The sequence below is a fragment of the Myotis lucifugus genome, unplaced genomic scaffold, assembly GCF_000147115.1.
Source record: "Myotis lucifugus unplaced genomic scaffold, Myoluc2.0 scaffold_3, whole genome shotgun sequence".
Classification (NCBI taxonomy): domain Eukaryota; kingdom Metazoa; phylum Chordata; class Mammalia; order Chiroptera; family Vespertilionidae; genus Myotis; species Myotis lucifugus.
Genome location: NW_005871051.1, coordinates 12,690,353 through 12,717,131, shown reverse-complemented (window position 1 = coordinate 12,717,131; position 26,779 = coordinate 12,690,353). Strand labels below are relative to the sequence as shown.

The 26,779-nt window shown below is 36.6% G+C and overlaps 1 protein-coding gene across 1 annotated transcript in view; it reads right to left on the bottom strand.

The window, feature by feature from the left end:
- The window catches only part of CPS1 (carbamoyl-phosphate synthase 1), a 109,697-nt gene that overhangs the window by 21,006 nt on the left and 61,912 nt on the right, over nt 1-26,779 (bottom strand). Inside the window, exons 22-29 of the mRNA XM_006082476.3 lie at nt 15,915-16,056; nt 14,292-14,357; nt 13,309-13,372; nt 11,434-11,615; nt 6,314-6,508; nt 5,842-5,909; nt 4,130-4,205; nt 1,710-1,787 (exon numbers count right to left, since the gene is read on the bottom strand). Coding sequence (XP_006082538.1) covers nt 1,710-1,787; nt 4,130-4,205; nt 5,842-5,909; nt 6,314-6,508; nt 11,434-11,615; nt 13,309-13,372; nt 14,292-14,357; nt 15,915-16,056 — 871 coding nt within the window. The remainder of the gene's footprint in view (nt 1-1,709; nt 1,788-4,129; nt 4,206-5,841; nt 5,910-6,313; nt 6,509-11,433; nt 11,616-13,308; nt 13,373-14,291; nt 14,358-15,914; nt 16,057-26,779) is intronic.

The following is a 26,779-nucleotide window of genomic DNA, read 5'->3' as shown; positions in this document are numbered from 1 at the left end:
TAATAATGTGTGTCTGGGAAACGATAAAGCTTAGAGTCTCAGAGAATAATTGGGTGACTGTAAAAGACTTAAACTATAGCCACAATGTGCTTATCATATTTATAGATGACTTAAAGCACAGTGACATCTGAGTCTCAGTCCCACTGTCATTTATAGTTCTGTGACCTGGGCAAGATCTGATAAGATGGAAATAACAGTAGTGTCTGTCTCATAGAATATTTGTGAGGATAAAAGAGAAAACGTATAGAGTGTCTGGCATGATATTTAGTGCATAGTAAGCACTTAATTTTTTACAGTGTCAAGAAATGAGGAGGCAATAGTCCAACTGAGCTTTGCAAATATATATCCAAAGTACTGTGTCCATTTCTGAATGTGACTCGTTAAAATAATGTGAATAACTTGGAAAATTTCCAAAAGAGGTAGGCCAAATCAGACCAACAGACCAACTTTACCAGCACAAAATTGAACAAAAATATTAATTTTTCTAAGCCAGTCTTATATTCCCCACTTCCACTGGTATAACTACATTCCTCTTATTTATAACTCATTCTCAGATATTTAAACTATTACAAAAGTAGAAAGACTTTCTTCCTTTTTTTTTTTACATATGCTCTACAATTCTGAATGTCAGGAAGTCAGGGAGAAAAATTTATAGGAAAGCACACCTTCGTTCAAAGAAGGAATATGTGAGATAGCAAAAAAAAAACCTCAAAACAAAACTATATGTATAATTTTATGACTTTCTGTGCTCTGTATCACCAAGAGTTAAACAAAAAAAAAAACAAATCACCACCTTCCCGAATGCGGTGAAAAAAAAAAATGTTCATCTTTGGAGGGTGTGGGGTTAAAATAAATAATCCTAAGGATGCTTCCACTTAAGATTATATGATTCTGTGGTAATACGTCACCATTATTATATAGATTTCTTTCAAAAAAAAAACACCTCATTTTGAACTGTTAATTTAGAAGACAATTTTTTTTACATCTTCAGTAGTGTTTTGTGGCGTCTGCACAGTAGAAGACAAAGGCCAACCTTTAATATTTTCTTAAAGCAAATAAAATGACATGGGCTTCTTAAAACATAACTTCCTATATTGCCAGATAAATCATAAATTCCTGACTATACAACTAGCATACTGAAGGAACACATTCTTCACATTTTTGTTTCTCCCTGCAGTTGGATGCATTCATTGCATTAGCAATCTGAGACGTGATATGTAAGCCAATTTTATGTTATTATCATTATCCACCCTAGTCTGTTTGGTTTTGCCTTTATCACCTTATTAAAAAGGGGGTAGATGGAAAATCCAGAGAGAAGAAAAACTAAGGATTCAATTAGGAACTTCTGAAAGAAAAGTATTGGATGTTTTTATAATATCCACTGGAACATAAAAGGAAACTTAAACAAAAGAAAATGAGAGAGAAAATCTATTCAAAAAGAATGTTGAGTACCAGATGATAATTAATTTTGAATATCATCAAAGAGAAAGTCTAACAGTATGATAGATAGGAAATGTGATACCCATGACACACCAACAGAGTTGTCAGTGAATTTGAAAATTATTTCGACTGAGCAGCTTGTCCATTATTATTAAAGACCTGTTTTGTATAAATCGTAAACTCTGATCTGTGTTATGTTTCAAAACTGCCAAGGAAAATGATATTTGATGGGAAGACAGGGATGGGGGAGACGGAGATAAAGTACTTACTCTTCCTTCTTTGCCAACAGCATCCATTTCAACTTCCCGGGCCCCCTCAACGAATTTTGTCAGCACCACTGGGTGTTCCTGTCACCAGGGAAAACAGGAGGACAGAACCGTTAGCTGAAATTATCTGTGTATTGTCAAGTAAGCCATGTACCTTCAGCAAATATCAGGGCAATACTTGCAAAAAAACTTAATGCTCTCGCACTACACAAACACATGAGCCAACTTGTTTTGTAAGAACGGGTCATTCTCTGTTTACAGTGAGACAGAGGCTGCTTCTCCAAGTTTAAGGACTCAGTGAATCGAACACGAGTTTTGAAATTTCAAATATAGACTTCTAGGTGAGTTAGAAAAAGGAGGGGACTAAGGAGAGGGCAGCATGGGGTTCCTTTTCTGTTTCCAGAGTTAGAGATAACTTATGGAATAAAATATGTATTTTATTAATAATTATATGTTATTGTTTCAGGTTCTTTCTGTCTTCCTACACTTATCTTTTTCACCATGCTTGGCGCTGTAGCCATACAGTGAATGTTTGATCAGTTTCTATGGTAGAAACTGCATGCTTTTCCTCAGCTTTTGGGTCTGTACAATGCTGTTCTTTCTTTCTTCTCACACCCACTATGTAAATCTTTTAATTATGAATCAACCATTTTAAATCCATTTAAAAATCTCTTCTTCAGGGACTGGAACCCAATACCTATGCACTATACCTCAACATCATGTATCTTTTTCTATTGTAATGCTCATCATATTTAATTGTATTTAATTCTAATTTTCTGATGACTCTAGCAAAGAGAGACCTCCATGTGAACAGAGGCTAATCTATCTGTTGATGAGTATAACCCCTGTTACTGAGAACAATACCATTACATAGCAGGTGCTAAATATGAATAAATTCATAAATAGATGAGTGACTGAAGGGGGTGGCAGTTACTCTGGAGTCCCTGCATTGAGTATACAAGATTCTGCTATAGTTTGATGGGGAGACTTGCACCAGAAAGTACTCAGTCAGGATCTCTATTTAACACATTGGTCTTGTAAGCATTCTATTTATATGCTAGCAAGAAAAAAATATATTTTTTAAAATATTCTAACAAGTAGAAGCCCTATGAGATCCATTGTTCAGGCAAAAAAAAGAGGGGATACCTGCCTCATCACTCACATGAGACCAGCTGATCTAGCTGCTGGTTTCTCCAAAGGGGAGTACAACAGGATTGTTGGCAGAGAATTCAACAGAGGGTAGTGTCTCACTCCTGAGCACATTAGTGAAAACTGGCCCATTGGAGAGATTCTGTCCTTCGTTATCTGACTTTCACACAAAAGTGAATTCTAAATCCACTTGGTTTTCTTTTTTTATGCTTCTTGTATCTTATCACTCTTTATGTTTATCCACTCTCCTCATTGCCCAAATGTCCTTGGGGGTGGGGGTGGGGCAACCATCACACAGAAGGGAGGTCATGCTTCATGTGTGCAGGAACACATGCTCTTTATTCCTCTTTGAAATGCCTCTGATTTCACTCTTCAGCTCCCTCCAAATTCTACTCACCTAGCATCAAACTCCTTTCTCTAAGTCGTGCTTTCTCTCTCTCTCTCTCTCTCTCTCTCTCTATATATATATATATATATATATATATATATATATATATATATATGATAGATAGATATAGATATAGATTAGATATAGATATAGATAGATAGATAGAGAGAAATCTATATCTATCTATATCTATATCTATATCTATCTATATCTATATCCATATCTATGCCACAACTAGCTTTTGAAAGCTTTTAAAAGGAAAACATTACTTTCACCCACTGCCTTACAAGATCTGCAGATCAATAACCCCACTGGGCAAATCTTAAATGGATTGCACTGAGGTAACACCAAAGGAGAAAGTAAAAGCTGCGCTAGTGTAGGAAGGTGGTAGAATCACCACAAAATTACAGATATTTTTATTAACTAAAACGAAATATACCAAAGTGAAAAAAAATCAACAGGTGAGGGAAGGCATTTACCATTAAAGTTGCAAGCTTGCTAAGGCAAAGTCTCTCCAAAGATGAGAATTAAAAATCAGGGTTCATGAGCACGGTTGGGCAGCCCTTGAGGCTGGGGAGTCCAGGGATCACTTAACCAGCATCTCACTCACGATCAGACAGGATGTTTATTCAACCAGCTCTTAGAGTCTAAAGTCATATAAACCTCTATTGTGATCAAATATGCACTAGTTATTCTCTTCTTCAACTCACCCTAAGAATCTAAAAGTAAATTCACTTGATTTTTTTCATCCCCACCTGTAGGAGACTAGTGAGTAAAAAAAGAAGGAAAACCATCCTTCACATCGTGTGCAAAGAAAAACAACAAATGAAATACAGTAGCAACGAGCAGAAGAGGTAGGTATCAACAGGAGGAAATTTCACACTACCTGAGAGACTCTAGTGGCTTCCTCTAGGAATTTTTTCATCTCATCCTCAGTGAATACCACATTCATGGCAGACCCACTAGGAAAAGAGGTGGAGAAAAACAGGTCAGTTTCATTACCACTTTGGAAGTAGAGCATCTTAGACTTGATTGCTTCTCAGTAAGGTTCTAGGAAACCTCTAGTTTTAGTCCGGAATAAATAAAAAGATACCTTTTTCTAAATTGAGACTTTACTCCATGAAATCAACAGAACAAGTGACCAAAGTAAAAAGTCACTGAAGTAGGGGAGGTGGAAGGGGTTAGACCTATGATAACTGCCCAAAGAAAACCACGGTAGCTCTAGAGATGGCACATCCCCAACGTTTGTCCTTTCTGATTTCTGTCCTTGTTTTCACTCTAGTGGTTCCAGTTCATTCTTGAACCTTAACAGTTTCTTCTCAAGATCTCGTTTCTTTAACTCTGTTGCTTCGGAGTTCATTACCCAGCCAAAACAGGTCAGACTACTATCTCAACCAGGTTACATAAGAATCTTTTTAGTAACATTTGAAAATATAATGTACAGTATGTGACTGAAAGGTATTCAACTGTGTCCTTTTTAAATATTTCAGAAAGAATGCTATCTGAAATCTATTTACTCCGAATTTTGACATTTTCAAAGTGGAATGGAAGGAAGACTAAGAGGAGGGGGAAAATAAGGAAAAAATATTACTTTCTACTTCCATGTTTAAAAGTAGTAATTTTTTTTACCTTTTCTACTCTATTGCAAAATTTTGCATAAAGAGCTTTCAATTTCTTTATCTAAGACAGGAAAGCTAAGGCTATAACACTGATAATTCACAGTATAGGAAACTAAAACAAAGATATAGATAAAGATGAGAAAGAAAATGCAGTAGTCAAAACTGCTTTCTGCAATCCCCCCTTAAATATTTGTGTGTTTAAACTAAACTAACAGTAATATGTCAAAGGAATAGTATTACTGGACTGTGGTTTATACAAAATGTCATTTGAATAAAAAGGAAAGTTTTCCACCTCATTTGAAATTTTTCATTATTTTAAAGGATCCCATCTCCAATTCCATTTACACTTTCAAATTGTGCACAGCAAATTGTTGTTTCTCTTATTATCCCCTGTTCAGTGAAGTAGCTCCTTACATGTGGTAACATCTGAAGAGAGGAAGTGATAATTCACAACTTCTCCTTTGATGATAGGTCTTAGTTTCAAGGTTTAATATAAAAGATCCTTGCTGCCCATTCCCTCACCATTATAATTCATCTATTTAAAAAATGTGATCTCAAAAACTCAAGAATTCAAACCAGAGGCACCATCAGAAGGTGCTGACAACAATCAAAAATAAGCTGTCATTTCCAGGTAATAGAAAACAGATGCTGAGGAGAGCTATCTCACATTTGTTTTGGTTTGTTTTTTCTCTAATTGTCCTCTTCTCTAATGTAAAATTATCCTCCCACAGTTTGGCAAGAAGATGCCTGAAGCCATGCTTCTAAGATAGAGGACTGTAGTATCTTCCTATTGCCACTTCCTGAAGGAAAAGCATTAAACTGAAAGACTGTGCATAGGTCCTCAATTTGGCTGTGTTGATTTTGTGATTGTTGGTGGATTTACAAATTACTAGACATCAGAGCCTATTGCTATTAGCACACAGCATGCAGTTCTCTATCTCTTCATCTTTAAATCATTGTTTGGAAAACAAGATATTACCTCAAAACATAGGAAGGTCTCAACAAGCAGGGGTAGCCCACAGACCTCGCAAAGTCCAGCGCCTCATTCTAATGAATGGAAACAACAACAAAAAATGTATAAGTAGTTGAAAATATTCCATGAAAATGCAGAACAGATTCCTTATAAGTAATAACACAACTTTCTATATTCTCAAAAGACACCATTAAAATGTAAATTGGACATCGGAATACATAAAATTTCTAGTGTCTAATTCTAAATATCAAACCTAGTTCAAAACGAGTTTGAACTTTTTTTCATTGTCTGAATCTTTATGAGACTCCTATCAATTTATAACCAACATTTAACTGCAATCATGGAAATACAACAACTTTAAATTCACTAAGCAGAGTGCGTTCTCTGTGCCCTGCAGTTAACACCTGCAGTAGTTAACATTCAGGTTGTGACTCTTCAAAGGAGAACATAGAAAACAGTCATGTGTTTCTCTCCTTACCAAAGTGTTCACAGCTTTCCAGGGTGCCTGAGCCACCTTCAGCTCATCCAGGACCGCAGAGAAGATGGAGCGGTCCTCAGCCCTGTCGATCTGCAGAGGGCTGGTGCCCATGATCTTCACACCATTCTTGTACAGAGGCACTGCCAGGTTGTTGGGGATCTGGCCTCCAACTGAGATGATGCAGCCACTGCAGGCCTGGAAAAGACATGTGAACATCAGCCACTGGGGTACCTTCATCATGAGCAACTGCCTCCATTTCCTTATGGAAAATGATTAACATGACGGTGATGGTTTCATTTCTCCTGTCAATGGGTAATATTAGATTGTGCCACAAAGAGATAGATGGACTTAATTCGGACTTGCCAGGCACTTACATGTAAGGTCCTATACAATTCCACATTACTACCATACATGACTTCCTCACAATTACACATCCATGTGTGACATTTGCATGTGTGACAATTAGAAAAAGAAAAGCAAACCCATAAATATTTTTTCACATACTCTACACTAAAATCAGTTTATTCTTGGACTACTGTTGTAACTTCCTAAGTGGATTCAGATCCATCCTTCTAACACTGGCCTCTTCCGTTCCCCTCCAGCCCACCCATTCACATTGAGATTAATTATCCTACAAGTTACTCCTATATTCAGAGTTCTCTAAGGGTGCTCATCACCTGAAGGATGAAGTGTAAACTCATTACCAACAGAGCAATTAAAACTTTCCAAACTATCTATCACCACTTCACCTGGCCCCAGGCAGAAGACTGGGCTCACTGTCCCCAGCCACAGCTTCCTGCACTACTTCACTTTCCCCTACTATTGTTTCCTTCCCTTTTTCCTCCTCTCCCGTATCTAAACTCTAACTCTCCTTACACCAAAGTCCAGTCTAAATCCCACCTCCTATTTTAACATCTTCTCTGCTTTCCTGCTACCCTGGAGGCTGTCTGCAGGACTCACTGATATTTTTAGATCCTATTTCCTTATTATTTGCCTTACAATCAGTTCCGAATCTTTAACCTTAATCTTCTATTATTAGTCAAAACTTCAGAATTAAAAAAGAAAAAAAACCACATAAAATCTCAAAGTTCCTCAAGACTGGTGTTCTAGTGGTGAGGGTGAGCTAATGTGGACTGTTGGGAACTGGATTTGAAGTTGGAAGACCCTTCCCTTTTTGGTTCCCTCTGTGAAACTCACCTGAAGGTTCAGAATTCTTATCTGTAAAATTAAGACAATAGTACCTACCTACTTCACAAGATCACTATGGAGATTAAATAGAAATAAACATTAAAGTTTTTATATAAGTGCATAAATGACATTATTATTAATACTAGAGGCCTGATGCATGAAATTCGTGCAAGACTAGGCCTTCCTTCCCCCGGCTGCTAGCACTGGCTTCCCTCTGGAACCCGGGACCAGGGCTTCACTCTGGCCACAGACAGGCACCCGGGACCCGGGCTTCCCTCCAGCCCCAGCTTTGTCCAGAAGGACGTCTGCTCTAATTAGCATATTACCCTTTTATTATTATAGATTAGAAAATATAATATTAATATTTAGGCCATTGATTTTGACATAATTTGTATTTACTTTAATGACCTACTAATGAAATATTAGAATTGCTGAAGTAATAGATATGTACCAAGTGCATTTTATCATTATTTGAAATCATTATGAAATACTCTTTTTAAAAAATGAAGCTAATTTCTCTCAGAAATTATAGTTCTGCCTACACAAACACCTGCAATTGCATGCTTAAATTCATTGTAAATAGTACTGAAAATAATAATCCACAGTCCTGCATATTTACAAATGTACTTTAGCTACTTTTATATTCAATATGTAGTTTTTCAAAAACGTTAAGAATTCTTTTGATTATAATATTTGTATTTGCTCATTTTTAGCTTATGAATGGTGTTAATATTTTAAAAGCTTAAAAAATGAATTCCTCTCAAATAAATATATACAAAAGTCTCTTATGTGAATGACTCCAAAATAATCTCTAAAATTAAGGGAGCAAAATTTGGAGTTAACTGTACTAAATAGGAGCTTAAAATTGAATTAAAAGCCTTTAATTAATAAACATATCAACATTTTTCAAAGTAGTTGTATGAAATTGATTTTTATTTTTTAAGAAGTTAGCAACTTGCAAACCAATAATAATATAAACTGCTACTTGTTACTACATCTGTATGACCTTCACAGTGTCTCTCTGAGGCAGTTATGACTCTCCCCATTTTACATCTAAAGAAACTGAGGCTTGGTAAAGGTAAATGACTTGCCCATCTTTCTTAGTTGAACTCAATCCTACAGTTTGTAAAGGAGCTGTGTTTAATCTTTGTATCTTAAGCTAACGATTTTTCTAGCTGGTTTCAGAGATGGTTAATGTTACAGAATACAAGAAGAGCTATTCTAAAACATTCCTTTTGAAAAGTGGTAGATAGAAAAACTTTCACTGGCAAAGCCCTATTCTCATTATTGACCTCCAGAAATACAGATCATCACTGGGAAGACAAATCATCCCCATAGGAATGGGTGAGAGTAATGGTGAGATGGTGTAGTGCAAGTTTTGCTCACATAGCAAAAGGAATTCAGTAGAAAAGAACATGTTTGTAGGACAAAGTTAATATAGGACAGTTTTCTGGAAGAATTCTATTTGAAAATAGCCCCAACTCCAAGTACAGAACTTGCAGGGGCTTAGAGAAGGGAACCTGGTATCTCACACAGGTAAATTATCATCATCATAACAACTTCACATCTAAATAGTTTCAAGTCATTTACTGAAATAAATATTCTAAAATTTAGATATTGTTTCACAGATATGTAAAACCTTTAGCCTAAACAAATTCCATTGACTCCCAAAGTTCTATTGCTCTCACCTACATGCGTTTGTATCTTTTTAACCCAGCTTAGCTTCCTACTTTTTAAAACCCATCATCACTAAGCTAATGTCTGCAACCAAAGGAATATATCATTATAACATTTTCTATTTTAAAAAAATAAGAGCAAGAAGGAAGGAAATTTCAGCATTCCTCGCATCTCCTCTCACTCAGCCTCTGATCAAGGCTCCCTTCAAAGCAACCAGCTTTACTCCCAGGGCAGGTCACCTTTTTTACTTCCCCTTCATGTTTCTGTAGAGGCGCTCCCTTGATGCCATGGAAACCATTTTGATCCTGAACTAGACCAAGAGACCTGGACCAAGAGACCCATCACACTTTCTATCATCTCGTGTAGCTATCCATCTTTGGGAAAGCCCATTGCCCTTCTAAGTGACTCAAATGTGTGCTTTTGAATAAGTTTAGATGTGCTTCCAATTTTCAGCAAATTGACTACGGAATGCCTCAGTGCCTTCAGCCTCACTAGGGGCATCCAAGGTCAGATAAGGACAGTCTCCTAAAGGTTGAGAAGAACCTGTGATGAGCGACTGTGCAGCCTGCTATGAGGAGACACACAACCACCCCATGAAAAGAAAAATACATACACATATATGTACAGGTGTGTGTGATTTGTGTAATTTCCTAAGAGAGTCTAAAGAATGCATTAATGGAATATTATTCTTATGTTTTCCAACATAACATTTAAAATAACATTATAATATATAGTAGCACTTTAATTGCCAATTAGCTTCAAAAAGGGCAATTTATTTATTTCTATCACACTGAATACAGTTATAGTGAAAGGAACCCATTAATATCCACATGTAACTATATCCAAAGGCAGTCACAGACATTTCTAATCTTTCCTTAAAGAATTCCTGGGGAAATGATTAATTATGTGTGTAAAATGCCTGCTGCTACTGCCTGCAATGCTTAATATTTTTAAATAATTATGTAATTTTTCACATATTTATGTCATGAATCCCAGTTTTATTTTAATGCCTTGAAGGTGAGGACCTGGCTGTATCGCTCTCTATCTTGCTAAACCTGGCATTTAAAAGGTGCTCAAGAAACATTTGTAGACTACATTTATTTTTATCCCCATCTATGCATCTGAAATGAATATTACAGAATCATTAGAAAAACCATGGCAGGGAGAAAACTAAAAATTGTGCATATTCTACCTAATGGTTCAAATGTGTTATATTAAAAGATTAGTAAACCAGACCTCGCCCTGACCAGTTTGGCTCAGTGGATAGAGCATCGGCCTGTGGACTGAAAGGTCCCAGGTTCGATTCCGGTCAAGGGCATGTACCTTGGTTGCGGGCACATCCCCGGTGGGAGGTGTGCAGGAGGCAGCTGATCGATGTTTCTCTCTCACTGATGTTTCTAACTCTCTATCCCTCTCCCTTCTTCTCTGTAAAAACTCAATAAAATATATTTTTTAAAAAAGATTAGTAAATCAGACCTAAATAGACAACTAATGGTACATCATCCTAAATTTGTTCATTTTTCTTTTTTTCTGTCCATTTTTCTTCACACTAAAAGTCAGCACATTGTTCCCGCACTATATTTTACATTTTACAATGGGATTTCAACCACAAACCTTATGTTACCTTCACAGTATGTGCATGTAATTATTAACAAAAGAAGAATATAAGTACTGATCATCTGAATCCACAGGGAAGATACACTCAGTAATATTAGAGTGGGAGTGGAGGAGCATCTGTAGGAAAATGCTCCTACAAAATCACTCGCAATGGTCTCGTCAATCTAAATGGAAGACTGATGGCTTCATCTGACAGCACAAAGAATTAACTGGTCCTTTGTGAACAAGCAACTTCCCTCCTCTGGGAACTGTGATTCATTATCAAGTTCATGAACTAGAGAGAGGCTGCTTGCTGTATGTCTGGATGACCAATTCAATCATTCTGCAAAATATCTATTGGGGTTGCTTTGTACTAGTTAATATGTACCTGGCACTTGTTACCAAGAGGAGTTTTTAATACAGCTGGAATGCTTAGAAAGAGTGAATTTTATATGAAAAATAATCACTCTGAGCCAGGGCCTCAAGAATCTAAGTCTGGGGTGATTATTTTTAGAGTTTCACTACAAAATTAGACAATAGAAGACACTGACAGCTTTTTATCCTGAGGGGAATTCCAATATAAATCTATATACATGAACACATATATAAAATGTGCACTGCCTATATTTTTCTTTCCTTTTTTTTTTTTTTTTTTTTACCTCCTGTTGGTAGATGTCTAGGATTCTCTCCAAAGACAACTCTTCAAAGTACAGTTTGTCACACTCATCAAAGTCTGTGCTCACGGTCTCAGGGTTACAATTCACCACCACAGTCTTCTTGCCAAGTTGACGCAGCGTGCGGATACTGGAGACGGCACACCAATCAAATTCCACACTGCTGCCTGCGGAGACAATGAGATTGGGAAAAGAGGTAGGAGAAGCTTGAAGTTACAACACAAAGAGTAGCAGAAATATATTGCCAGTCAGTTCAAGCTAAGGTAGCTAATGCCCTTTCCATTTTTTTTCTGCCTACATTTGATTTATTTGCCCCTTCCTTTCCTCAATTCAATTCAATTTTTAAAACTCCAAAATATAAATTTCAGATCCATTATGTGTACTATCTTAATAGCAGGAAAAACAGAGATTAATTAAACAACAATGACATGTTGGTTTGTTTTATATGCTAAGTTCTGCAATAGGTCATATCCATATTTGAAGCATACAGAACCTTAAAGTTAATGGGAGATCATTGTATTGAGAACAAAAAACAGCCCTCATTTACTGAAAAGAAATTCAAAGAAAACATACTGACCTCAGTACACAAAAGTAGTTCAGTTAGTGATCAGAATACTTGAGTTTTTGTTTCAGTCCTTCCACTTACCCTGCTGTCTGAAGGCTAAACCCAATGATCCCCTGAGGTGCCTTGTAGCTCTGACATATCTTAATCGATTAGAAATCCTGTCCTTTCCAAGCATATCCTTTTAAGGTTGGCAAGGCCACCCCATGCAGAGTGAATGACCTTCTAAGAAGTAATTTGAAGTATAATAATGGCCTTAAATGGCTCAAAATATCACCTCTACTGGGATGTCATAGAACTGAAAGTTCTAGGATTTGTACTAATCCTTGGCATTCGGACTTTGTCTCCTAAAAATTGTTTTTAGAATAAGTTATGCAAATGCAGTAGCAAGTTAATTCTCACTATCAATTAAATATAGATTTGACTGTCATCTCAGCTAGTTTTCCCTGGGCCATCGGGTAATGCAGAATTTTTGCATAAATCAGGTAAAATTTGAAGAGGAAGGAAAATAGGTCTAGGAAAGAAAAGGGTAGGTCCTGGTGACAGAGTTTGGGCCATGAGAAACTATAGTAGTAAAAGTATAAACACTTATCTTCCATGATTTAGCCAAAAATTGGTAAACTGGCATAACTAAAGCACTTAGTTAATTGTGAAAGCTAAAATAGACTATGCTGAAAGTAACAAAGTAAGACTATATACATTTAAGTAATCTATTTTATCATTTCCATTTTAGAATGTCTTACAGAAACTAAATGTTAAATACACTTATTAGGAAATATCATTGTCTATTTAAACACATACTTTGCAACTGTAATAGATCTTGATTCATTATTAAATATCTATGTTTAAGTGTCTGGGAGGAATATATAAATTTCTGGTGAGAATGTCTTAATAAGAAAAGCTCTTTGCATTTGATGTCAACAGAAATTATATGTTAAGTCAGAAATTGCATCTACAAACATAATTCTGGCTGATGTGTATAGATCTTTGTGAAATATTATGTGAGGAGAGAAAAAAGTCAAAGTGAAATTCATTCCTCAACCCCAGTGAAATGAAAATGATAAAGGGATGATGATGAAATGAAAGGAGATGGAGTTTGTGTGGAGGCCACATTTGAGTCCCACTTGTACCACTTAATAGCTGCATATGTTTGGGCTTCATCTCTCTGAACCTCAATTTTCTAATTTGCAAAATATTTATTATAATAGCATCTATTTTACATAGTTTTTAGAATAAAGACATGTGAAAAGTACTACATAACCTGTAAAGCCCTATGTAAATATAAGTTATCACTTTACCAATGTGATATGGACCACAGCCCAGCACCATCATTCCATGTTCATCAAAATTGATATCATGCTCCTGAGAGGACAAAAAAGAAGATGTGAAAATCATTATGTTATTCTTCCCTCTAATTAAACTATGTGTCCTGCTTTTGAATGTGTCTTTCTCATTCTTCCTCTTGCTGACATGCATCCTCTATGAGTCTGGGAACTTCTAAGTATAAAGCTATAAAAGCTCTACTTGTTTGTAAAAAAAATAATAATAATGTTTGATATTTTTAAATTAAATAATCATTAGAACATGGCATACTGTATGGTTCGTGTAATGATTGTCCTTATCTTTTAAGATTTTTGATTTCATCATCTTAAGACAGTTCTTCAAAGATGAGTACAGAAATACATCATCACATCTGATCCCCATGATGTCTTTATTATCACTAGACTAGAGGCCCAGTGCATGAATTCATGCACCCAGTGGGGTCCCTCAGCCTGGCCTACAGGATCGGACTGAAACCAGCTCTCCAACATCCCCCAAGGGGTTCCAGATTGTAAGAGGGCACAGGCCAGGCCGAAGGACCCCACTGATGCACAATTGGGGCTGGGGCGAGATGTGGGAGGTTGGCTAGCTGGGGAGGGACCATGGGAGGGCTCCAGGGCATGTCTGGCACAACTTGCTCAGTCCCGATAGGCAGGACCCCAGCAGCAAGCTAACCTACCGGTTGGAGCATCTGCCCCCTGGTGGTCATTGCACATCATAGCGACTGGTCAATCGGTCAACAGTCTACCCCCTGGTGGTCAGTGTATGTCATAGCAAACGGCCTTAGCATATCATTAGCATATTATACTTTGATTGGTTGAACGGCCGACTGGTCAACCAGACACTTAGCATATTAGGTTTTTATTATATAGGATAACCAAAGACAAAAGACATATATTCCCCCATGTGTACCATTTACTAAATCTAGAGCTTTCTGATATGGCAGTGTGGCAGTTTGTACCTGACCATTGTAGGTAACATAGAGGTAGTTTGTTACTGATGGGTATTCTGCAGCCAGTGTATCAATCTGAAAAAGAAAATAAATAGATAAATAAACAAATAAATAAATAAGGAGTTTTCTTATTTATTTGTTATAATTTCTTTTTAAAAAATGATTGTGGGCCCTCGCCAGTTTGGCTCAGTGGATAGAGCATCAGCCTGAGGACTGAAGGGTCCCAGGTTTGATTCCAGTCAAGGGCACATTCCAGGGTTGCGGGCTCAATCCCTAGTAGGGGCCCTGCAGGAGACAGCTGATTGATGATTCCCTCTCATCATTCATGTTTCTATCTCTCTTTTCCTCTCCCTTCCTCTCTGAAATCAATAAAAAATGATTGTTTAAAATTTTTTTAAAAAAGAATGATTTGGGGTTTTTCTTGGTGCTGCATTCATATTCCTTTAATGCCTATTACCACCAAAAATAAAGACAAGACAAATCTTGCACAATCCAATTGCTTTCTAATTCTGAAAGTAAGAGAGGGGGGGGGAAAAACAATGAAAGAAGTTCATTATCACTTGAGCAATAATGACAATACACATCCCAGAGTATCACTGAGTCATTATGGTAGTACCTCTCATGAACACAACAATGTGGTCATATAATCAGCAGGGTACCAAGGCTTACTCAGCCAAGTGGTCTAAAGCAGCTGCAGATAAAATCTAAAATCAGAGCAAATGACCTATATGCAGGATGTCTTTGCAAATTAATGCATCTGATTCAAGTTACCTATGGCAATGAGCAATTGGATGACACAAATTTCATAAAGCCTGGGGGAGGGGGGAAAGGAGACACATTTTCATTGAACAAAAAAAGTAAATCAATAGAGGTAATTCAGCTCTCAAGGGCCAGAAGCTCAGCTTAGAGGGCAAGCTGGTGTCAAGCAGGTGATAAGGAAAATAGATAATAATTGCTGAGCAGAAAATATTCAGCATTAAGCCTGAGACCTAAGGGTATGCATGTGCCCCCTGAGCACACTGGAAAGGTCAGTGATTTTAAAGGACAAAATCCAGCTGGTGGTACTTTAAGCCAGAGATGGCTTTACTAGTAAAGGCCAAAAAAAAAAAATCACAATGGTACACCTATGGAAGTTCTTATGTGATTGCCATGAATAGTAGATGAGCTCATTATGCCCAACCCTATCACAATGAATACTAAATGATCCATAATGATGGAGCACTTAAAATAAAGTATTACCTTGTAAAAAGTTAGTGCCAAAAGAGATAAGTATTCTTTTCAAGAGCCTCAGCCAACACACTAGGGTATTACAAGTCCTTCTGTTACATTAAGGATTTCTCTTCCTACAGATATATTTGCACTTGGTCAAAAAGTAGAGGAGAAGTCATTTTGATTTTTCTTTTTCATTTAGGCCAAAAAAATCATGTCCTCACTCTTACCTTTACATCCCAGTTACCCCTTAATCCTTTCCCTTTTAAGCATAAATAAATCCTGTGCTGAATAAAATTGGACTTCGATTGGACAAGCAGAGTCACATTCAAATCCCACCCCACTTTTTATTGACAATGACCCTATGAGTTGGTACCCACATTTCACATGAGGAATCTTGAGAAGAAAGGGAAACTAGTTTACCTGTTTCACCCAAGGGTGAATGTTTTTCTTCAACCTCAGCTCCCTTGTCTGGGCCTCAGTCAGCTTGAGGCATTTGGAAATCTGCTTGTCAGAGAATCCAATCTCCTTTGCCCTTTTCAGGGTTTCTGCTGGGATGGACTCACTGGGATTTAATGAGAAAGAGACTCACGTTTAAAAGAACCACAATAAGAAGCCATGAACTATTCAATTTCAAAAACACTCAGGTTCTTTATTTTCTAGGTTCAACTTGTTTAGATCTATCTTTTAAAAATACACAAATAACCCACTAAAACTTATGGCCTTTCTGAAGTCTACTAATTTGCAACGTTGATCTTCTAAATATGTGGATTCCTACTTCCAAACCGTATGCACCCTCTTCTTATTTCTTGAAAAATGGTTCCTGCACTTACTGTCCTAATGAATTTCCTCTTTAAAAATAATCAGGGACCCCCCCTTACTAAATTTAGGAGCTCTTCCTCAATTTTCATCTCCTATCCTGTCAGCATGTTTGATGTGCCATTCTTAAAGTATTTTCCTCTGGCTTATGATAAGTTGCTTCTCACCCTATTTTATTATTCCCAACAACCATTTACTATTTATTCCCAAGGCTCTATCCTCAAGTTTTAGTCTGGCTCAAAAGTAGTCAATGACACCCAAATCTGCAGCCCCTTCTCCAGTGTCTGACCTGAGGTCCAGGTCTTTATGTACATGAACTTTGAGAATCACCTACCTGGGCATCCCAACATTGTATCAGACTAGGAATTCTCTCCATAAACTGCCTTTATTTACTAATTTCACATATAATTCTATTAAAAAGTTATTTTTTGGCCTTATGATTATTTTCCACTCAAGCCAGATTTATCTCCTCACTTTCCCCCACCCTCTTTTCCATGAGTTGGACTGGATCCATGCTGTTTCTCTCATCTGCAAAGCCTTGGATATTCCTGTTACCTACTCAGCTTCTCTCCACCTCCCAAGCACCCTTCTTAGGTCAACAAAAGCCAGGCTTTAAACACGAAGACTTCTCAGTCTGTTCTCATCTACAATGACCTTCCTGGGCTCCTAACTGCTGCTTACATTTTGAACCAAGTTGGAATTTGGAAGCACACTGCTTAACATGGCATCACCACCTGGTATTTTAAATGTTTCTTACTTTCATTTATTTTATTTTTAGCAACCAGACTTTTCCCTGCTAGATTCAAGTTCCACAAGGGCAAAAAATACATTTGACTTATTTACCAAATTATTCCCAAAGCCTAGCACACTGTCTGGCCCACAAACATTTAATAAGTACTTATTAAATAAATTAAGATAACTATAATTCTATGGCTTTTTATTTTATAGAAAAGACAAATAAGCTATTGAAATCAGCTTGTAACTAGAATTCAAAATGTACACAAAAATAATTTATACAGGCCCAATGTTCAGAAATATAGAATACTACTGTAAAAGCATCTTTAACCAAGTAACTGTGACCAGCAATAGTCAGTACAATAAAATTCTGTTATGATAGTTTGATAGTCAATTAAATAAAATTAAAACATAACAGTGTGTCATCAGATGATCTAATAATAAATAAAGTATTTTCACTGAAATTCTCCTATTAGAATGTAGTTGAATGAAATCCATTGCATTTTGTTCATTCTGTTCTTCAATCTTTTTTAATTAATTCATATTCTGAGTTTTAAAGAGAGAGAATAGTGCTGGTATATTTAATAACTATTTCTCTGGGTTTTTGATATCAATATTCGTTTACATTTTTGCAGCTACAGCTCTTCCTATTTAATATACTTTTTTCTATACCATCTAAATTCCCTTCTGTCTCTCAAATCAATTTGTTATTTCTCTCAATGAATTTCATTTCTTCTTTTTCTATTCCCATTTAGATTTTTAATCTTCCCAGGTATCTGATAAGCATTCTCTCAGAGCAATACATTTTCCTGCCAAATTCTTGAACACAATCTGATTTTTAACTATTATTAGTCATTCACTATGTGTGTCAAGCACTGTGTTATATGCTATAGAACTGTGCTGTCTAATATGGTAGCCACTAGCCACACATAAAAATTTAAATTTAAGTGTCAATTAATTAAACTATTTTTTAATTAAAAATTTAGATCCACAGTCACCCTAGCCACATTTCAAGTGCCCAATAGCCACATGTGGCTAGTGACGATTGCACAGGACAGTGCAGATTACAGAATATTTTATCATCTCAGAAATTTCTACTAGACAGTGCTTCTCAAGAAGATACAAAACAATATTTGAAACAATGGAATGATAGAGTGATTCAACACATTTTATGGGGAGATAAGCTGTGTGGTGAAATGTGAGGTCAGAAAAAGGAGATAACAATGTGAGTGGTTGTAGCTGAGAAATACTATGGCAGTAGAGGGATGAGAACAGATCCATAAAGAAAATGTAGTGTTATATAGATGAAGGAGTTGACAGGTGTGCTATAAGCAAGGGCAACTTCATTGCAATCATTTGAGGCAGCAATAGATAACATAGGTGTAGGAAACAAATGGAGGATTTATAGTTGGAAAAAGTAAGAAATTGTGGATGGTGGAGGTAGGGCTACATTCACTGTCATTCTTTAACAGTAAACATGTGCTGTGTATCAGGCTCTGTGCTACCTATTTTAAATTCAGAGAGATAAAGTATAGAATCTCTACATTCAAGGAAGTTAGAGTATATTAGGAGGCAAACAAATACCTACGGATGTATCTACACTGTGAGAGGTGCTATGAGAGAAAAGTATACAACAGGAGGCGCTCGCTCAGAGGAAGTGTGTCCAGCTTCTACTGGGAAAGTCTGGAAAGGCTTCGAGCGTCTGAGAGTCTTTGAAACATACAACTTTATGGCGGTTAGCTTTAGTGTTGCCCCCCAAAATGTTGTTGAGACAAAAGCAAAGGACGGGATTTGTTGCTGTTGATATTTGCTTGAGAAAGGTATATTTCCACTTTCCGTGCCAAGACTACGTTCCTAAACCAATTGCTCATTTGTTTATGTGCAAGTGAGCATTCAGCCTCAAAGTGGAAGTGCTTGAAAAATAAGCTCCTTTTCTAAATTAGAAATTTGGATGATGTTCTTTTCAAATAAATATCTTCAATTATGACTTTTGTGGAAGATCTCAAATCATGTTAATGTTTGCCTGTATGAGGAAAAGCTACATATTTTCTCTGTGATCTGCAATTATATTAAAAGCATAGGTATGAAGGTTGAGTTAAGTGGAGAAACACACTACATATAACATTGCGTCAATTCTTACCCATAGATTTTTCTAGCTATTTGCTAGAGCATTTTCCCATCATTGTGGGATAGCAGTAAAAGAAAAGATGAGCAAAGAATAAGTAGATCTTCAGTAAGGCATTTCCTTTATTACAAAAACTATCTGAGGCAAAACCCATACTATATTACTATATTGACCAACGCACTAACCTAAATAACTAAGCCTAACCATACACATATGAAACATGCCATGAAAAGAACCATCGTGCCTATAATTTTGACTATGGACAAGCTTAAATGCAATTTCTTCAAGTCCAAAGATGACCAGAAGTAATATATTAATCTTTAATCTTTGGGTCATGTTTGGGGTTTTTGTTATTTTGTTTTTTGCCTTGGGTGATTTTTGTTTTTCTTATATGGAATATCATATAAGAAAATAATTATAATAAAATAATTCCTCAAAGGTTCCTATATTGCTTTAAATGAAAGTTATAAATAATGATGTTAAACAACCAAGCAAACAAGAAACCACTCAAATTCCTCACGTTTCTATTAGGGATGCAATACATTTGCATTTGTTCTGTCCACATTCAGCTATGCAATGTTTTCTTTTGCTGAAATATGCACAATTCCTCTTATTCTTTTCCACTAAAAAAAAAAGTCCAACAGAATATGTAAAGATATTTCCAGCAAATATACAAAGTGTTTCTCCACCCACCAAATATTGAACTCCTACTAACAAAACAAAATTTTTAAAGAAAAAGGAAGGCTGATTGATAGAACTGGCCTTATGCATAAAAAAGTAAAGTGAATTAATTTTGTGCTCAGCTCTGGTGGCAAAAAATATCTGTCACTAGGAGTAGCTCAATTGTTACTGTTCCCCATAGCATATCCACCCCAGAGAGTTTTCATTATTTAGCAGGATGCCTGAGAAGAGCAACAGCAACACAAAATAATGAATCGTGAATGACAGAATTTCAGAATGGCAGTGGAAACTACTTCTCCAATGGCGCCCCCTCAAATCATACCAGGTGAGAGTTCTGAAACAGATGCATCAAGCTGGCCTGCAGAGTGCATGTTTTAAGCTCACAAACTGAATCTCAGGATGTTTTCTTGGTGAGCCAAAAACTGCTTTAACTTTTGTCCAATATTCAAATAATTAGATCAATAGCATGATATGATATTTTTTAAACATCTTGAAAATTAGCATGTATTAATTGGAATGGCATGTGAATATATTCATGTTCATCTATCTCAACCTTAATGCAGTTCAATGAAATTCAATGTGACGTATGTTCTATAGTTTTTCATTCATGGTCTCACTGGTTATTCATGTCTATGCTTTAGACATGTCCACGAAATAGCATAAAGCACTTTACAACGCTCCTCACTGAGAAAAGAGATGTTGATTATGACCTACTCTGGCAATTACAAGGACAGAGAAAAGTTAGATCCCTCCCACCTAATTCTGCAGGATGCCCCTAACTCCAAGACAGAGAGCAGGTTGCCCCTCTCTCTATATATATCCCTCATTTGCTCTCTCTACTGCTTCTGCATAACACAAGGCTGGCTGGCATATCATTACACCCAGAAGAAAATTGGCTTTATTCCCTACTTGTTCGGATACAAAATTTTATTTTGAGCCCCATTATAATAAAATAAAAGAAGAGACAGTTTGAAGACACAATTCATTAGCTTTGGGCCAGTGATTCAGATAGGGTTAAACCTCTTCAGAGTCAAATACAAGATGAATAATCTGAAGTGAACATAAAAGCTCATTTAACAATGTGGAGATTCAGATACATGATCCTCATCTTTATCGGCCCAGATTGGGCTGCCTTCTATTTTGTCTGCTGAAAAGAACTTTCATCAGAGTAAGATTTGTTTAAATCAAGCTAAGAAGAAGCATACTTATGGACAGGGCTATAATATTTCTATTTTTTCCAAAGGAAAATGAATACCTTAATTTGGAACAAACTCAAAACAGAATAATTGCTAAAAGAAATATAAACACTAAATTTGTTACTCACTCTTTGAAACCTCAGTAGGGAATGCTCCGTTTATATTGTATTGTAAATCAAAGGAGCATTATACCAAGTGAGAAATGTGATGAGCTGAATGGAGTACCTTGTACTAAAGCACAGTTTTAAAATATATGTAATAAATAAATTATCCTTCTGTTATTTAATAGGGATTTGTGTGTACTAAATATGTTTGTTTGTTTTTACTTCTTGGAACATGAACACATTAAATCCATATTTCAGAGCTGTGTCCTCTATATATCCAAATTTTCTTTCCCCTACCAGCTTTCCTTGCTTTCAGAGTTCAAGGGCAAACTCCTCAAAGGTTACTCCTTTATCATGCTAAACAATAAAACAAAGAAACACCAAATAACTGTGATGCTGGCTTTTTCATAATCTTCAATTTCTCTCTACCCAGCAGCACAAAATGACAGTCTGAAATCTGAGAAGGGAAAAAACATTTTAAAAACAGACAATCAAGACTTTTACACACTCGGCCATAATCTTTGAACGGTTAGACAGCTCAGCTCAGCTTCTACAGGGGTAAGTCTCTAGTGTGTTCTCTGGTTATAAACAATACAAGGCTTTCTGCTCTCTCTCTCTTTGAGTTCCAATGTAGATTTTGTTGTTTAAAATTCTACCCCGTCATCTCTGAAACTTCCTCCACTCACACTTAGTCTTCAATAATAAATGATAAAAGGAAATGGAATAAATTCCCGTTAATGAGGAAATTTTCACCTGGCATGGAGGAGCAGGGGAAATCTATTAGCAGACTGGAGGAACGCCGGCAGCATGGCAATGACCCAGGGAGCCGGCGCACTTCACGCAGACCTCTCTTACACTTGACTGGCTTTTATCTGATCCACCAACTCACAAGTAACACTAAACAAATATCCTTCCAGATTGCACAAGCTCTAATGTGAAAATGAGCGCTTCACTTGGCCTACAACTATGGGAGGGACTTGCAGTTTTATTATCTTCTTTTTAAAGATCCCCCCAAAGGCAGAAGCTGAGCAAAACCCTGGGCCTGGTGCTCAGGAATGACACCTGCTATATTAAGGGAAGAGAACTGAGTAAGATATACGTTTTCTGCCCTGAGACCCCTCATCAGCCTCTCCCCTGAGTTTTACACGGCTTCACTGGTTATCTTGTGGTGTTTCACAAGTTCAAGACCATGCCACAATCACAATTATGCAATCACTGGAGAAGTTATGTCTCTCATCTTTTCTTTCAAGGAAACAGCTTGTTACCTCTTTCCTTAAGAAAAATGCAAAAAAAAAATATTTTTTTTCAAAAGCAGCACAGCATTTAGAAAGCCCAGGCAATTGGATAAATACTACTCTTTTCTCTCAGTTTTTGAGAGCACCATACCCTGATTCTATAAAGCAATAAGGCCTTTGGGGGAATTAAGAAAACCTCTATCTTTTTCTCACGCGCAGGACAAACAACGTCTATATCCACTGTCCATATGTTCGGAAGGCTGCCATCAGGAAAATTACCTGTTAGGATCTGGGTCCACTTAGCACTATCACAATAATGCTATACTAGCACAAGTATTGATTTTTAAGGACAGCTATATAAAGTGAAATATAAAACAATATTTCACTTTAAAGTCTATTAACAACAACAAAATCAAAACAAAGAAGAAAACCTTATGAGAAATAGATACTATAGATATTTTTAAATAGGCAATTTTAATTTTTTAAAAAATTTTTAGCGATCCCAATAATTCAGAAATATTGTGATGTCGCTTTCAATCTGGTAAGGCCATTTATATACTATTGATGACAATATAATTATATGTATGACTAAATATAACATATAGAAATAATTTTTGACCAGTTTTTTTAGTCCTTGAATGAGAAATATCATGTTTTTCTAAATAGAGAAATGTGGGGGGAATGAGAAGGCATTTCTAAGATAATGTGGAAAAATTCTAGACTTAAATTCCTGGCACATGTCATATTAGGTCTATGTTAATATGAGGGTTACCACCTACATGGAAATCAAAACTCTTTTATCCCTGAGAGTTTTTTGTAGAAGAAGACATATAAATGCACATTAATAGCCATCATAGCAACAATTCTCATGTACTTCACACTAATGACTATATATATATATATATATATATATATATATATATATATACAAGACCAAATTGAATAGTTCACTCTTCAAGCTGCCTAGAGCAAAGGATGGTCAATTAAATCATTCCATCAGCTAAAGAGTACGTGGTAGGGTCGGAGATGAGGCAGTATGTGCAATGTCAACATGGTCAATTTGACACTGATGTGATGGCCATTACATCATCATTATATTCACATCAGCAAATAATGCCTAACTGCCTATTCCAACCTTTGCTAGGCAAATACCACGGGCCAAATCTAGAGTCAGCCTCCAACTATGCTGAGAAAAAAAAATCAATCAGATGAAACAATAAAAGTTTAAAGAGTTTATTTAGCACAATGCCAAGCAGGTAATAAGTGCTTCCTGCCAGAGGAGGAGGAAGGGGAGCAGTCCTTACAGGAGAAGAGAACAAGGAAGAAGAAGAAAAGAAATAGCAGCAGTGAAGCAGAACAGAACTGGCAAGTCACCTAAATCTGGCCCCTGCACCCAGCTCCTCTCAGTCCCCTCCCTCTCCCCTGAACCATTCCTGTCTCCACACCTTGTGGTGGTGAGGGCCACCTCTTTGGACTCCCTGCCAATCACAAGCGATCTGGAGAGAATGTGCATCAGGCATGTCCTCTGCTGGGAGGAACAACCACTGCCTTATGCTCCTCAGGACAGACACCACTTCATTGCCAAGGGCAGATGAGAAGGCTCTATGCTCCTTAAAGGCATCTCAGGTATGAATGAGCAAGTGAACAAATTCTGGGGGTCAGTCGGTGATGATCTAGCTTCTGTCATTTAGCTCATGGAGCCTCTTTTGCCTAAATTCAATTTCTATTATATGCTGCAGAAGTTTTTCACTCACACCTGCATGAACATGGGAAGTTAGGCATTTGCATTTTATTTAAAGAAAAAAAATAGATGTATGTGCATGCATGCATGTGTACCTACAGTCTTTTATTATAAGCATAGTAATAATAAAAAAGAAATCCTTATCCCAGCTCCCCGTACCCTTGGAAATTCTGTTTAAGTCTTTCAAAGGTGACCTGTGGGGGCTTTCTCCCTGCCAGGCCCCGTGTTTTCCTCATAAGGGTTCTAGAGAAGGGCACATCTCTTACAACGTTCCTGCTCTAAATGGGGTCAGCAATTCAAGCAGGAAAACACACAGCTCACCACTTGACAGCTAAGGAGGAAGTGATCTCCAGCTGTCTGATTTAAAAGTCATCTCTCTGAAAAGAAGCTTTGGAAAATTAGTGACTAGAACCAAAGGCAGAAGCCCTGAGCTACATTTCTTGCTTTCCTCTGACTGGTGTGACATGAGGCATGACACACGTCTCAGTGTGACTCAGTTTCACCATCCACAAAAATAGAAGAGTGATCATTTTCTACCTGTGTTATAAGAGAAATGTACCTTAAAGTCACCAGAGAAATAGAGGTCTCTGTGTTATAAATACTATAAGTATATAAAGATTTTGCCGTTGCCAGTTAATTCAGAGACTTCACTACAACTATAAATATTGATGAATCTCTCTCAGAAACACTTTTCTAAAAGTTACAATTTTGAAAACTTGGATAATTTTTTATCAAAATAATACAAATGGTTGTTCTCAAAGGGCAATAGAGATTTTATGTCCATATAAGTATGATAATGCTTACAGTGTATATAATCTCTATTTGTCAACATAAAACAATTAAATGAGAACTTTTTCATTAGAAAACAGGTTACTCAGAACCTTCCCAACTAATTAGTAGGTATATAGTCACTTAGAAAAATGAAAAACTAGAGATGCTAACTTACAATGTTTTCTAACACAGAGTGAGTTTATATATTGGACTATATATTTTTCAATTAATAAATTTGTGGGTCCCTTTGATCAACCAGAAATTTTAATGCATTTTCTTCCACTTCAATTTTTCTTCTTTGGCATGACAAAGAAATTCTGGTTTTCAATTTCTACCAGGAATAGTTCTTCATTTATTTAATGAGCATGCTATCATGCAAATATTACTGAGTGTTTACTCTATGCAAGGCCAATTTCCAAGAAAATATATGGTAAATAAAGAATTGGAAGCTGGTCCTCTGTTTCAGAACTCACACTATACTTTAGGATAGTGAATTCTATTCTGCATACAAACATAGCAAAAGCTCTTAAGAAAAGCTTATAATAGTATATTGGAATTTGTCATAATGGAATTTACAATTTAATTGGAGACTGTCACTAGCATGCATATAATATTTACAGAACAATAAAGTGAAAGAGTGTGGCTCCAGTATATATATTGAGCAAATCTATAATAATAAAAGTAATATGCTAATGAGACTGGACATCCTTCTGGATGACCTTCCAGATGAACCCTGGGGCTGCAATGGAAACCCAGGTCCCAGGTGCCAGAGGGAAGCCAGTGCCGGCAGCCGGGGGAAAGCAAACCTACTCTTGCAAGAATTTCATGCATCAGGCCTCTAGTAGGTAGATAATATCCACCCAATTCTGTTCATAGACCTCATTTCTTTATAGAAAGATTCTCGTTTTTATGAAACATAGCATAAATATAACAAAAGAAGAGCAAACACGATTTGTCACTTTCTAAGTAGATTTTTTTCATTTACTTATCTCTTTCTCGTTGCACATTTGATCCTTATAGTCCAACTACTATTCCTACCCCCCATCATCAAATTTGGAGGACTTGCTGAATTCCCTTCTGCTCTCCCTAAACAATGCAATATTGTTGAAAGTGTCTTCTTATTTTACTTCTTTTGTTTTAAAGTCTCTCTTCCCTTGGCTCCCATGACATTGGGATATATTGAGGGAAAAACACTGTCCTTGGATTCCAAAAGTCCTGAAAACGCAAATCCTGGTTCAAACATGCACTACCTCTGAACTCTTGAAAATCATACTACAGATGAGCCATTGGTTCATCTATAAAATATGGGGTAGGAATGCATACCTTCTAGGAACTCTTAAATTGAGACTTATATGAGTTAACATATGCAAAGGTCCTATAAACTTTCATGGTTTCATGCTTTTGCCTCTTATTGGTGCATTAAAAGCATCCTGCCTTACCCTAGCCAAGTAGCTTACCCTAGCCAAGTAGCTCTCTTGGTTAGAGTGTCATCCTAATATGCCAAGGTTGTAGGTTCAATCTCTGACCAATGAATCTATAAATAAGTAGAACAACAAATCGACATCTCTCTCTCTCTCTCTCTCTCTCTCTCTCTCTCTCTCTCTGTGTGTGTGTGTGTGTGTGTGTGTGTCTGTCTGTCTGTCTCCCTCTGTTCCTCTCTCTCTCTCTCTCTCTCTCTCTCTCTCTCTCTAAAAATTAATTAAAAAATTTAAAAAGCATCCTGTCTTATATATCATCATGAATATATTTAATCTTCAAACTCATTGAAGGCAGGTTAAGGACTACCAAATACTCATCAACAAATAGCACTAGACCTAGTACCATGCCTGGTACATAATAGGTGATAAATAACATTGACTGAATAGATGAACAAATAACATT